The sequence below is a fragment of the Aplysia californica genome, unplaced genomic scaffold, assembly GCF_000002075.1.
Source record: "Aplysia californica isolate F4 #8 unplaced genomic scaffold, AplCal3.0 scaffold00086, whole genome shotgun sequence".
Taxonomy (NCBI): Eukaryota; Metazoa; Mollusca; class Gastropoda; order Aplysiida; family Aplysiidae; genus Aplysia; species Aplysia californica.
The window spans coordinates 1,521,122-1,535,300 of record NW_004797356.1 but is presented as its reverse complement, the minus strand read 5'-3'; the positions used below and the strand labels follow the sequence as shown (position 1 = coordinate 1,535,300).

Genomic DNA, 14,179 nt, shown 5'->3' with positions numbered 1-14,179 from the left:
TTTATTCATTCAAAACAAGCATCATTTATTTATTTCTATGACACAATGGCAAACAGAATGCTTTTGATAAATAAGCAAATAAAAACTTTCACTGCATATCCATGAAAATTATGCCACAACACTTCACACATTACAATTAAGCCAAATATTCACAAATTTCCGCAAAATATGGTTGTTTATGTTCACTTTCACATCCCAGTTTGTAATGATGAGAAGTAACCTTCCAACATCATTTTGCACTGTATTATCCACAAGTTTTGTTGGGGGGGGGGGGGGGGGGGGAGCTGGAATAACTCACTCACAATTTACTGACCTTAGTTTCAGGAAAACAACTCGCCTAAACAGAACAAAGTTCTTCCTTTGGATTTTTAGAGCCTGAGCGAGGGTGCATTGACCGATTAACATCTAACACTTATGCTGTACTTCATTCATATCCCTGGAATGAAAACACAAGTACAGTCAAACCCTGTTATATACTGCCTACCTTGAGACGAGCATGAAGTTGGCGGTACATAATGGAATAGCACCGATAGCCATCTTGACTACTGGTAGAGTGGTACACGTAAAAACTAGAGATTGGAGACAAACGGTGGCCAGTCTTGCCTCATTCTGATCTGTCTTGTGCAATTGCCACACGCAGGGGAAAAAGCACTTTGCAACCAATTACATGTATGGCTCCAACTAAACTTTATGTAAAATCAAATAGAAAATTTTTGCCGGACATGAAGCTAGGCTATATTAGTGTCAAGGACCCTGACAAATTTTTTTTTCTCTCTATCCAATACTCATCAGTCCTCCAGTCACCTCTGACTGGTCATGTAAACCTGAGCGTGAGTCCTCACAAAGTAAAAGCCTCATGGGCACTAACTAGCCTTTTGTCATCAGGCTGATATCTGGCAATGCCAGACATTTTGCTGCAGTCTGAAGTTGCACAGTTCCTTTGAAGTTTATTCAAGCCAATTATATGAGCATTCCTTTCCGTACATTGGCAGGCAAAGGCTGGCGGTATAATAGTAATAGAGGGTGATATAACAAGGTTTGACTGTACACTGATCACAAGTAACTTTCATATATAGAAATCTTTGAGATGGAAGGTCGAGATGTCAAATGAGAATTCTGGGAGGCTTGAGCCACAGAATAAGGATGAACACAACTTGAGCTAATCTGTGATATATGTCATAAATATTTCAATGTAATATATAATCATGTTTGATTATCAAAACTGAAAAGAAAAGGCTTAATTTTTGTAAAGTATATACTGATAGCATTTTCTGTGTCTTGCTTCATTTTATACAACTTTATTTTATTTTACATCTATCCAAGCTAGAAGATCTGATTGCCAATTCATGTCAAATAAAAGAACATTGATCTATTGACAAAAGAAAAGAGTAATGCAATTGTGTTGTGAAGATGTAGTGAAACAAGTGAGGAAGTTTAAATAATCTTTTGTCTTGAATGAAGTAATTTATACCCATATCTCTTATACTATATAAAGATATTACCCGGCACATAAAATAAAAAGACCCATGAGACACAATGAAATCATGTTCCAACAGGGCTGCTGCACTTCCTTGACAGAACATATAAATAAGTATTATGCTACACCATGCACAAGCATTCAGAACACTACAGGTCCATCATGAAGAGCCCTGAAAACACACATGATTTTTTTTATTGGTGTGTGGTTTAACATCTTATTTTTTAACCAAATAACCTCATGTTTAGACAAATAGGTGTACCACTTTGGGAAAGGGACAAGCACTGTGTGATCATTACGACTTGCATGCTATTATTTCCCTTACTTTTCTCTCTTCACCATACTAGCTACCTGCTGTAGCTAATATTAACTGTAGCTAATATTAACTCACTGACTACCAACATTTTTGGGGGTATTTTCAAAAAATCACTGAGACCAACCTATTAAACATAGAAGAAGCTTCAAATTTTCACTGATAAGAAAAAACATAATAAACTATATGTAAAACAAAACAGATTTGTGTTATCTTATTTCAAAGATATTCGCTCTAGCAGACTGTTGACGTTTTGGTCGAGAGGACGCCATTTTGCTGACTGAAGAGTGACTTTAGGAAACAATTCACTAAAAAAATACCTTTTTGCTGACTGAAGAGTGACTTTAGGAAACAATTCACTAAAAAAATACCTTTTTGCTGACTGAAGAGTGACTTTAGGAAACAATTCACAAAAAAAATACCTTTTTGCTGACTGAAGAGTGACTTTAGGAAACAATTCACTAAAACAATACCTTTCGCGCTAGAGAGCAAGAAGCGGTCTCAAATTAAAGGGAAATGACTCATGATTTAATACCGCGAGCCGTTCGCACCACAGTGGCTACCCTTTAGCGGAAAAAAAATTCCAAATACGTTCGTGCCAAGGCCGGTAGCCAGTGAGTTAATAAGATCTACAACTTTCCTTCCTCCTTGGAAGCCATCATCAGTTTTATATGATGGACAAACTGTTATTATAACATCTTCTTAAACATGGTGTTAGCCCCTTTAAAGATCGCTGCCTATCGACACAAACAAGACCACAATGAAATACTCATGCGGGTAAAGAAGTTTAGACCTCCAACTTCCATATACACTTCTACATTTTCATCTAATTGCTTACTCTTATTGTTATGACTACGACGTACCACTTTCAAGAATGCAAGTGTGTGTATGTAGTATGGGTATGCGTAAGTTGGTAGGGAAGGAGAGGTGTAGATTGGGGGAGCTACAGGTGTAGGGGAAGAAAAAAACCCACCAGTGGAGAAGAACATGATTATATTGTGAAAAATTACTGACCCCCAAACAGCAGCAGAAGTAAGTAAATACAATAAAAATACAATAACACATTTTACACTTGTAACTTAGGCTAACAAGTGAAGTTTAATCAGATCAATTAATCAGTCACAGGACGAATTCAGGGGTCTCCCTACGTTCATTCTATAGAATATAACATAGGTTCCACCTCTCAACTACACAATGTGGGTTGAAACAGGTACAGATTAGTTTCAACAAATGTATATGTTCTAAATTACTGCAGCGTGCAAGTACGATTTTTAAAAATCCCTTTCCAAAGCTCAGCAGTTTTCCAGTTGAGAAAACCTGTTCTCTTCCTGAACTGAGACACAGTAGTACTTGTACATTGACAAAAAAAAAAACCCATGTCATTTACTGCTACAAAAAAGGTGGACAACAGATACAGAAAAAAAGTGAAGAGACAAAATCCTTTATTCTAAAGCATTGAGAAGAACAGAGCATATTTATATATATAACTCTTGGGTAACAGAAGAATCTACTTTTCACTTCCAAGTAATACGGGTTGGAAATTTTAAAAAAGGAAAAAAAATTCAAATGAATATTGCTCCTCCTTATTGATAGGTGGTAAGCACACACACACTTTATGTTACCAGTCAAAAACACAAAGACACCAAAGGCTGTACTAAGCTGCTCCTACTGTGTAAAGGTTAAAATTAAGTCTGCAAACAGTTTTTAAAAAATGTAGGCCTACCTTGCACAGTAATACACAACCAGTCTACAACACTATTTGTTATAACATTTTTCAGCCTCCATATTGCAACCAAATTCATAACCAATATTACCACTCTTGCTATTTGCATATGCAGAAGTCCATTTGATTAAAACAGAGGTCATCTTGGAAGTGATAAAAGACATGTGCTTCATCCTCATCAGCTCCAAGGTTCGATCCCTTTAGAATCATGCAGGACAGCCTTCGTGGACCTCCCTTTGTTTCATTCTCATCACAGCCTTAAACGTTAAAGTTTTCTCTCAAAATTTTTTTTTTTTTGGTACGTGTTTTACGGCACTCACAATTGCATAAGGTCATATGAGCGTGCGGGATACACCTAACATTTTCAGTTGGTAGAAAATTTTGAATTTTGTTCGGCAGGCAGCCAAAGCCTAGTCTTATCGATTTTGGACGTTCAAGGGATCTTTAATGTGCGCAACTTGCACACGGGACCTCCGACATTTTTCACCCTTGTCCGAGAAGGCTAGGTGTAGATCTTTCCTACCAGAAGATCAGGGGGTGTGGCTGAAAGACAGCAGTAAGAAGGAGCCAAGGAGAAGCAGTGGAAAGGCTGTAGAAATAGTCAGGAGCCTAGAGGAGGGGGCAAAGGAGATGAGGGGGTGGGGGCAGAAAGTGGAGAAAAAAGCAGATGACAGCATTAAATTGCTAGAGAGCAGGAAAGGAGGTGAAAGGAGAAACAAATTTTATAGAAGAAAATTTTTTCGTCGCTACCCGGATTCGAACCCGGGACCTTTCAATGAGAGGGGAACACCTTAACCTCTAGGCCACGAGAGCCCCCCTCAAAGAATCTACCTATTCTGAAAATAGCCTTTAACAAGAGCACACCCCCCCCCCCCCCCCCATCCTTTCTCTTCACACAGTCATGACATATATACACAATGATATTCACTAGGAACGTAATCTCAATAGCATTTAGCGGTCATATCGAACAGCATATCAAGAGTTAGTGAACTTGATCAGTGCAGGTCAACCAGTTCATGGCAACAGAAAAAGCAGGACCAAATCCACATCTATAGAGAGCAGTGAGTCTGCTAACAGAATGGCACATATTAAGAGGCACTTGCATGTGTATCTATTGAGGAAAAAAAGCAATATATATATATAAAAAAGCTTTGAGAATGGGTTCGCTAAAAACGAAATGAAAATAATGTAGATCGCTACTGCTACTATGATAGGAAAAGTAAAATAAGAAAAGCACAAAAAAAAGGGCTTGGATTTTAGAAAGCTGAATTCACTAAAAGCAAAATATTCCAAAGGCATACAGAGTTCAGAAGAGTAATTTTCACACCAAAAATGGTCAGATAGAAGACAGCAATAACAATAGTAAAACACAATAGAGCAGATGTAATAACTTTTAGACCTGATAAGATAAAAGCACTTGGATGTTCCATTCCAAAAAGGACACATCCTCCGTCTATGACTTGCCTTCACTTCAACTCTTTATCTCTGGAGGGGGTTTCCCCACTATGCCGGAGACCTCTTTTGGTATGAAACCAAATAGAGACATACATGTCACTAAATTGGTCATTAAATCGAAAAAAATAACCTGTCTTGGTAGTTCTTTATCAATTGAAATAACTCCTGGTCAAGGAAACCTGTCTCCGGCAGTTGCCAAAAATTTATTTAACATCAATGATTTAAAGGAATGTGACCAAGCTGCTGCCAGCGGATCACCGGTACAGCGGCTCTGACCGCAAGCCGATGGCAGCGGCTTGCCAGAGATAAGGAGTTTAAACAGTGAACAAGAAGCAAAAGTCTCATCTCTCAGTCACCCATATCAAGCTTTCAAAGAGTAAGGAGCCAAAAGCAAACACAGTCTCATTTTTCAGTCACTCATATCAAGCTTTCAAAGAGGAAGGAGCCAAAAGCAAAACACAAAAAGAATGGTAGCAGACGTGACAGCACACAGTGAAATCCTCATACTCATAGATTGCCCCTCATGACAACAGAACTTCACAATACATTCCTGTCTCTCAAAACTGTCAAACACCTCCCACTCAGATATGTGAGCAAAACAAACAGTGCATGGAATTCTTGGCATATATTACAAATTTCAAAAAGAGTCTAAAGGAAGACAAATAAATACAGTTTGTCCCACTGAAGAGCAATACTCTGTCATTAAAAAAAAATCCTCTTCTATTTAAAGAAGAAAACGTGACCATGTCCTGATGAAATGCTTTGCTTGGTAAGCCCTTACCAATAAAATGCATCATGAGCAGCATGAATAATGTATGAAAATGCATAAAATGAGCTGAGATGATGACGATGAAAAAATCTTGTTGACAATACCGACATTTTTATGGTTATTGAATATGAAGGATGCAGAGGTCTTTATGGTAATTGAATCAGTTTAAGGGCGAGGGTCTTCATGACCATCAAACATGGTTTAGTGTCTTCACATGGAAAACACACACCTGTGACTTCGAAGCTCAGCTCATTATTATAACCATAAACAGAGCTCATGACCAATGGTTTACACACCTAGTCCACAGACAAGGACGGTAAACAAAACCAAATAGGGCAACAGGCACACGCCTTTGAGACTGAGAGTACAAAAGAATAGAAAGGCTGATAAGGAGGAGAGCAAAAATATGGGTAATACAAAATGTTACAAAAATAATACCTCGACGTAATCAATGTCACATGAAAAGATTTTCAACATAGAAATATATTATAACTATAAACTACATATAATTGCAAAGAGTTAATTGAAACGCATGGGACTTCAGAAACCCATGGAGTAAAGCCGCCGAAAGGACACAAGAGACATTTATATCCACTTAGTCTTTTCGCACAAAAAAAGGAGTTTGCTCAGCAAAACTCAGGACTGTCCACTTCTGCATGTAAATTTTGGCCATATGCAGTTTCATTGCTACATATTTTTCACAACCAAAAGGCCATTCTTCTATCCCGTCACACTTTTAAAAAATAAAAGTGAAAATCGCTGCACTCACACCTTTGGATCAAGCTTAAAAGAAGATTAACTATACTCTGCCAGATGGTTCACACAAAGAAGAAGACATTTCATTATCCATCAGTATGAAGATCAAGAGATGCAAATAAGATGAAATGAGAGGTGTTTCTAGAAAAACTCAAAGAGTGGATACTGACACCGGTAGAAAAAAAGAAAAGATTTGCCAAGCCTTTTGTCTAGACTTTTTTTTAAAGCTCAAACACTAACTGTGCCATACATAACTGCTGGTGCTGACCTCAGACACACACACACACAAAAAGAGTCAACTGTAGAACACAGAAAAAGTAACATTACAATTTCCGAAAGTTTCTACAAAATTTGCTTGTCCAGAATGTGCTGGTGTCTTGACAGAGTTAATAATGGAAACAAGAGTGGTATATCTTATACAAAACCTGAGCTTCATCCCTTGAGCACAGACCTATAGTCATCAGCAAATAAAATACAAAGCTTTGATCAATGAGACCTGACTAGATAGAGGTACAAAGCGGTATAACATTATGTCTTAGGTAAAATAATAGTCACAAGGGGGAAACATATGAGAATTTTGTACCCAAGAACACCAAAATAACAAAACTGAACAACTGAACTTTCATTTATATGCACTAAAAGTATAATGATGTTTTAAAACAAAGAGATCTTTAAAGTCGGATGTCACAATGTCAAGGGTGTGGCAGGACAAACATAACTGTAGTCAACTACCCTGATTCCTAGTAAATTACACTGGACCCAAAGCCCCAAAGAGGAAAAAGACTCAAGAATAGTAATTAATATCTTTATCAGTATTCTGGGAAAAAACCTGAGAAAAGAATAAAAATAACTCATAGCATTAAGATTGCCATGTGCAAACATAATAAGTCAAACAATCAAACCATTAATAAACAGCATTAGCCCCCCCCCCCCCCCCAAGGGGAAAAAACCCAAAGTCCCCAAAACAAGAAAGGTCATTTGTTAAGGTTGTCTGTGACATCATTATTCAGGAAAAAGTTAAGACAGTTATTTTCCAACATAAGAATTGTCCTTTCATTTTTACTTTACAAAGAAATAGGCAGAAACTTAATATAAGAATAGGGAAAATTACTTGAGTGTGCCTAAACCTTAAAGTCTTAAAGCTTATCTGAAAAATGAGAAAAGAAATAAAGCTGTGCCCATTTTTTCCGTGAATTCCTCCCTAACATATTTATGACAACCTATTTCAAACTATAGCCAGTAAAAACTAAATATTGTCCGAGAAATGAATTTAAAATGTAATCACATCAATGCAGAGTATATTGGAGAAAAAAAAAGGGTAAAGGTTGGAATGTCATCATCTTTTCCCAGTGATTACACTGACAATATATTTACTGATCTCAGGAAGAGAAAGAATGCTCATGTGCTCTGCTCCTTTAAAGACTTTATGCTTCACGGGGTACTTCTGCTTCCCTGACCACCTCAGACAGCCCAGCAAGCTGCGCTTGTTCACGGTGCCATCACCATCTCCTACTACTGTCTTTGGATAGGTGTCAGGGAACCCACCGGGAGGGAAGACAAGCGCTGCAGGGGTGTGCACTCCCAGGCCGTGCAGGCAGTGGACGGGAACACCTGGAGGTGTCACCTCATGGATCAACTTCTCTGTGTCCAGCCGCAGGTTGTAGCCATCTGTGTAATTCATGTCATTAAAGAAGTCCTTGTAGTCCATCACTGTGTAGTTCCTTTTCTCAGTTTGAACCAGGACCTCCGAAGGTTGCCAGAATTGGTCGGTGGGCATGAGAAAAGCTGTACTAGGCATTGCTCGCTGCTCAGGCCGCACCTTCAGAGGGTTGACGATCACTACACCTAGGTCATCACCTGTGGGTACGGAAATGTTTTGAATACCACGTCTACGGGTTAAGAGCAGCATCTAATTAAAACACCTGAAAATATTGCTAAGGGCAATATCCTGTCACACACACAGAGAAAGAATATAAGTTAAAAAATCTAAAAGAACAAAATATATAAAACGAATGCATGCTTTTGTTACACAAGGTACAGCTATGAAAAAAAAGAGTCTCTAAGGGCTGTGGAAAGCCATAAAGGCTAAGTTAATCCAGCCCACTACCAAAACTGTATCCACCACTGGTGATGCCCCCCCCTCCCGCCAAATTCCCTTACTCCATCGAAACTGCTCCCCTTCCAAAATATCTTAAATGTCTCGAGATTATGCTAAGATAATAAACACATGGTCAATGACAAAACGGGAACAAGAGGGAGAAGAAATTGAAACATGCCCATGCCGTAACAAAGCATTCTAAACTTAAAGTCTAACAAACAAATTAAATTAAAACATATCAAATTAAATATACTGAAACAAGCATTCAATTCAAATTTACTTGGTTGTCTTTATTGACATGTTTTGCAATAAGCCACCACTGTTCAGAAATATGAAAGTTTTTTCTCAAATGTGTTGAACTATTTCAAGGGACAGTATTTTAGATGGGTTTATTTAACCTGTTTGTTTTTTAGCTATTCGATTGGTTGATATTTATTACGAGTTGAGAAAGCTTCACAGTGGATGTGTTGCAACGAAATTGGAACACCCTACCCCAGCAGAGAATGATAAACGCACCTGAGCATTTATTACGTAAGAGGAACACTCCAATCAGCATCCAAACTCCCGGCTAGTGCAACTAAATAATGAGTTGTCCTTACAGAAACTAGGTCTTCTCACAACTAAGGCACTGAACGGCTAATTTATGTGTAACTCTTTAGGTGCCGCAATGTCTCAGCATAAGGTCATATTTGTAAAGACTGGATATGATATCAGATCATGACACTGATAGAGTTCATTAAAAAAATTACCTGAAGACATCAGTCTTAGGGTCTTGACAGCTCCCCCCCACACTCCAGCAATGGTGATGAACGACTGAATGTACTGATCTTTCCACTCCTGGGGCTGCTTGTTGAGGAAATATAGAGTGACTGGGTTGCCCATACTGTGAGCGACAAGGGCAACTTTGGAGTTGTTGTTGATTCTGTATGTCTCTTCAATCAGCTTCTTATAGTTCTCATAGAATTCACCAAGCTCATCTGAAATCATAATGGAATACAGTACATGATAAGGAAGGAATAAACTTATTGGAATGTTCTACAATGAACTACTATTGGTAGAGTGAAAAAAACCCCAAAACAAAAACCAAAAACCCCCCCCCTCCATACTCTTTCTGAGAAAACATCATCCTGCCCAAAGTTGCTCCATCCATTCACCAGCAGAATGGAGAGAGAGACTGTACTGAATCTTTGAAAACAACCCACAGATGTTGTTGTTCATGCAATTTCATACTTTACAACAGAAACACAGGAGTCTAAAAAAAATACAAGAGGACTCATTTAAATGGTAATAACTCAAGTCAACTTTGAGCCAATTTTAACAAAATTTGGCACAATTAAAAGCCAACAAAAGGGATGTTAAATTTGTCAGAATGAATAAAAATCAGTTCACTTGTTCAAGAAGTATAAAGTTTTAAAAAACTGCTACCAAAACTGATAAAAATGCAAAACTTTGCCATTTCTTAAAAATCAACTACAATGTATACTTGTGCATTGAAGAACAAATTCAAAATAAACTCAGGGAAAATGAAGACTATTTAAGCATAATAAACTGTTGACCATTTTTCTCCTTTCAAGTTTGAATACGTTGCTAGAAATTTTGAATAACAATGCCGCATGCATTTTTTTTGGTCGGTTCTTTGGATCTCACGTTCAGCCTTGGCTTCAACTTTTGATTTTCTGTGGGTTGAATCCGTAGGCTCTTTTCTGTTTAAAAAAACCCCAACAAACCCAAATAAAATAAATGAAGGGGTTCAAGTTGGGGGAAGGGGGGGAAAGTGGTGACCATTCATTCGTCAGCTTTCTGCTCATAAGGTGTTCCCCAAACCTTTCTGGCAATGCAAGGGCCACTCTTGATGGGGAACCTGGCTTCCTTAGCACATAACCCGTTCTCCTCCGCAAATGTCTCAAGACTTTCTCACCATGGAGAGATGTCCATCTAATGTGACAGTCATGGCGTAACTGTCTTTGCCTTACAACCAGAACGGGCCAATCACACCCCTGTGGCTGAATATTTTTAAGAAGTCGTAAAGTTTTGCGTTTTAAACGAATTTGGTTGAAATTTTAAACACTTGATAACTTGAACATGTTAATTATTTTTCTTCATATATTGATAAATTTCATGTTGTCCCTTTGGTTGAGTTTAATTCATTTCAAGCTTTGTTGAAACTGGTCTAAAGATGACCGAGTTACTGGCCTTTAAATAGATCCTTTAAAAAAAAAAAGACAACCTACGGTAGTTGACACTTCTAACCATGCACTCATAATTCTCAATAAACATGTTCACACATACCCATGATCCTACTGGCATATAATATTTATATATATACTTACTTGCATGGACCCCATGAAAGTCTGTGCTCCCCCCGCAAAAACAACAACACAAAAAGAAGCATCAATTATTTATCTCTCTCACACACACATAAACCAGCATACTTTAGGTGTTTCCAAAGACAGCATATTTCTTCATGATAGGTCATCAAAGTCTGTTGAAAGCTAGGTCTAATGTAACACGATCATATGAACACATCAGATATGAGTACAGTCAAACCTGCCTCAGCAGTCACCTGTACTGTTGGCCACTGTTCTGTGGTATCCTTGCATTTTTCCTACATTTTCAATCTGTCCATAGCTGTCTCTGTATAATGCGGCCACAGTAAATCATTTTCTGTGACAAGTCAGCCTGAAAACCTGCTCATCATGGTCACTTGCTACAAAAATTTTCCTCCAACCTCTTCTAAGACTGTGTAAGTTCTATCAGTGAAAAGAAGCAACTGGGCTTATAACCTAGAACGACACTCCCTATCAAAAAAGAGAGTGCAGGACTTGATGCCAACGATGGGCGAGTGTTCTGTGAACTGAGCACGCAGCTGCTGACCTTTGTAAATGCAATGCAGTCATAAGACAAGCAGTGTGGCCTCTGTTTTACACTGGCCATCAGCTGCCTGGGTTAGCGTTTTGTTTGTTTGTCTGTTTTCTCTTGGGTGGTTTTGTTTTGCGAACGGCCGCCATGCTGTGGGCATTTGAATCTTTTGGCAGTATTTAAAAAGAAAAAATGTTCTTAGTTCTTATACCTTTCTAGGCCTGCAAACCAACAAAACGTACAATGTTGGGAACTCAGGGACGGTTTCCCTTTAGCCTGTGTTGTTGTTAGTTATTCGAGTACATGTGCCATATCAGAATTCATCTTCATAAGTGTGGGTAAGTGACCATAACCCAGACCTTGTCCACAGCAGCTATAATTGTCTCTCTCTCTGTGATCTTGAGTGACCGCTATCAACAGGTTCGGCTGTATTTCTGTTGAACTTACTTGGCGCTTTACGAAAATCAAAAGGAGCTCCTCTGACAGACTTGCCCCGAACGTAGCCCAGGGAGACCAAGTCCTTGACTATGGGAAAAAAGTACTGAACTGTGGAAGTCAAGCAAAAGTTATATTAAAATACTCACACACACACAACACAACCCCCCCCCCAAAAAAAAACAAAAAAACAAAACAAAAAACAAACCCCTTCCTCCCCCAAAAAACAAAACAAAACAACAAACAACCACGCACATAAAGATAGGATGTGAAAGAAGAACTAACATTATGCATGAGAAATGGGAGCAGCTATCAACCTGCGTGTCACGGCGTGGTGGAATCAGACCATCGTCATTTTTTGGCCATATGGAGTTACTGGTATCATCTTAAAGCTTGTGCATTTGTCTACCTTTCAATGAAAATAATACCCAGCTATCTTGAATAGAATTCAAGATACTTGCGATCGGAAATGGTGGGGGGTCACATGGTTTCAGCAGTAAAATTAAGAAAATGACTGACAAAGTTTGGTGACTCGGTGACTTCCAGAGCTTGAGAGTCTCTATAAACTGAAAACTTACATTTTTTGTCCCTTAACGTTTTTCAGAAAAATCAATACAGAAATCCTGAAATGTGTTTTCAAATAGACATAAAAGGTTGCCAAACGGTCAGCAAAAGGCTGATTTCTTTGATTTAACTAATTTGAAGAGCGCCTGATTTCACCACAATGCCTCACATATAAACAAGTCTTGATTTAGTGTGATATCAAGAGCCGTTATCGAGCCAGCCATGTGCAGTTCAGCATGTTGACGTAATATGTGCACTTGACCTTGAAATGATCTTAGATTACCCTATGAAGCTGCTGAATATGTTTTCTGTACATGACGCCGAGGTGAAACCAGTAGCAAAGAATAGGCATTTGCTGGATCCGAGTACTTACATTTATGGCGTTATACTCTTACTATATGACTGGTTTCTTGAAAATTTTAAAAACAAAACCCTTTTGATTTAATGATGAGAGAACACATTAAAGTCGGACTTCAGAACTTTAAAACTATTTATAGTGCACGCTGACTCCTAATTATTATGAAGGACCCGTAGATCAACCCTTGCAAAGGTTTAAGAACAGAAAGACATAGGTCAAACCTAATAAAAACAGACAGGTCAAAAAGCAGAATCAGCAAAAGAACTTTACACAATAGTGTTCCAACCTTTGAATCTTACATGCCTTACAATCAACTCATTCTTTTTTTTTTCCTCTAAAAAATGAGACTCCTCAACAACTGCTGAAAGTAACCAGTGATAAAAACTAAACCTTTAGTAACAAAAGCCTCTTCTAACATCAGCATGCTGCTTTCAGACTTTAGGAAAATTAGCAGGATGGGTCCACTTGACAATCATCAGTTACTTAATCTATCTCCTAAATGACAAAGCAATTTGCTCAAATGCATCACTTGCATACTGAAGAGTTTGCTACACTCAAAGCAGAGCAAGATCCCCTTCAAATTCAAGGAAGGCTATCACTTGAGTGAAAATAATGACACAGACTTTGCGCAAAAAGTTGGCATGAATAGAAACTTCTTTACCATGTATCTAAAAATTTAAAAATTCATGATAGAGCGCCTTGTCAGTAATGTTGAACAGTACAGATTGCTTGGTTGGTTAAAATTCAACATATTTGGGGTCATTGTTTCTATATGTGATGTAAATTTCCATTCATTTCAGACACAGTTGTTATTACATTGCTCTAGCACAGAGGCAGTGAAATCAATCTATATTTTCACAGTTCATCGAAAAAAGGAGCTAAGGGCTGAACTACAGGAACACCGAAAACAGCCAAGGAGCAAACAAATTAATGTTAATGAAAAGAAGGGAAGATCTAAAGATAAAGCAAACTATTGACATACAATTATTAGCACGACGTCAAGGAAGGAGGTGTTGCAAAGCAGGTTATCAATGTCGTAGTGACACTACATGTCACATTTTATCAATGCCAAAGGATAAAAGCTGATAAAACAAGTCATTAGAGAAAAAAGAGCTTTCGGCATGAATAACAAAGAAGCTACATGAACAATTTCTGTCTGACAAGTTTTCCTTTAAAAAATGGAATAAACACATCTGACAAACACCCTTTTCGAGATTCCTTTATAATTACTTTGTCTTTGATATAGTACAGTATGTATGGTCCACAATTAGAGCCAGAGTACAAATCTGTTGAAAAATGCAAAATCCTTTTGAAAAAATAAAACCAGAGCTAAACAACTTGGGATTTAAAACTAAAAATACATTTACAACTT

At 38.0% G+C, this 14,179-nt stretch overlaps 1 protein-coding gene and 1 long non-coding RNA gene across 3 annotated transcripts in view; both read right to left on the bottom strand.

Annotated features, from left to right (window-relative positions):
- Positions 1-3,867, bottom strand: LOC106011301. Its single transcript, XR_001184715.1, has 2 exons — positions 2,264-3,867; positions 1-2,161 (listed from the first exon to the last, which is right to left on the bottom strand). It is a non-coding gene; the product is annotated as an uncharacterized LOC106011301 (long non-coding RNA).
- A 1,272-nt stretch (positions 3,868-5,139) lies between these two features.
- LOC101852165 (phospholipase A2 group XV) overlaps positions 5,140-14,179 on the bottom strand; it is a 21,799-nt gene continuing 12,759 nt past the window's right edge. For both annotated transcript variants that reach the window (XM_005094646.3, XM_005094647.3), the window contains exons 4-6: positions 11,898-11,996; positions 9,341-9,568; positions 5,140-8,350 (exon numbers count right to left, since the gene is read on the bottom strand). In XM_005094646.3, the coding sequence (XP_005094703.1) occupies positions 7,830-8,350; positions 9,341-9,568; positions 11,898-11,996 (848 nt within the window). In that variant the 3' untranslated portion in view covers positions 5,140-7,829. The remainder of the gene's footprint in view (positions 8,351-9,340; positions 9,569-11,897; positions 11,997-14,179) is intronic.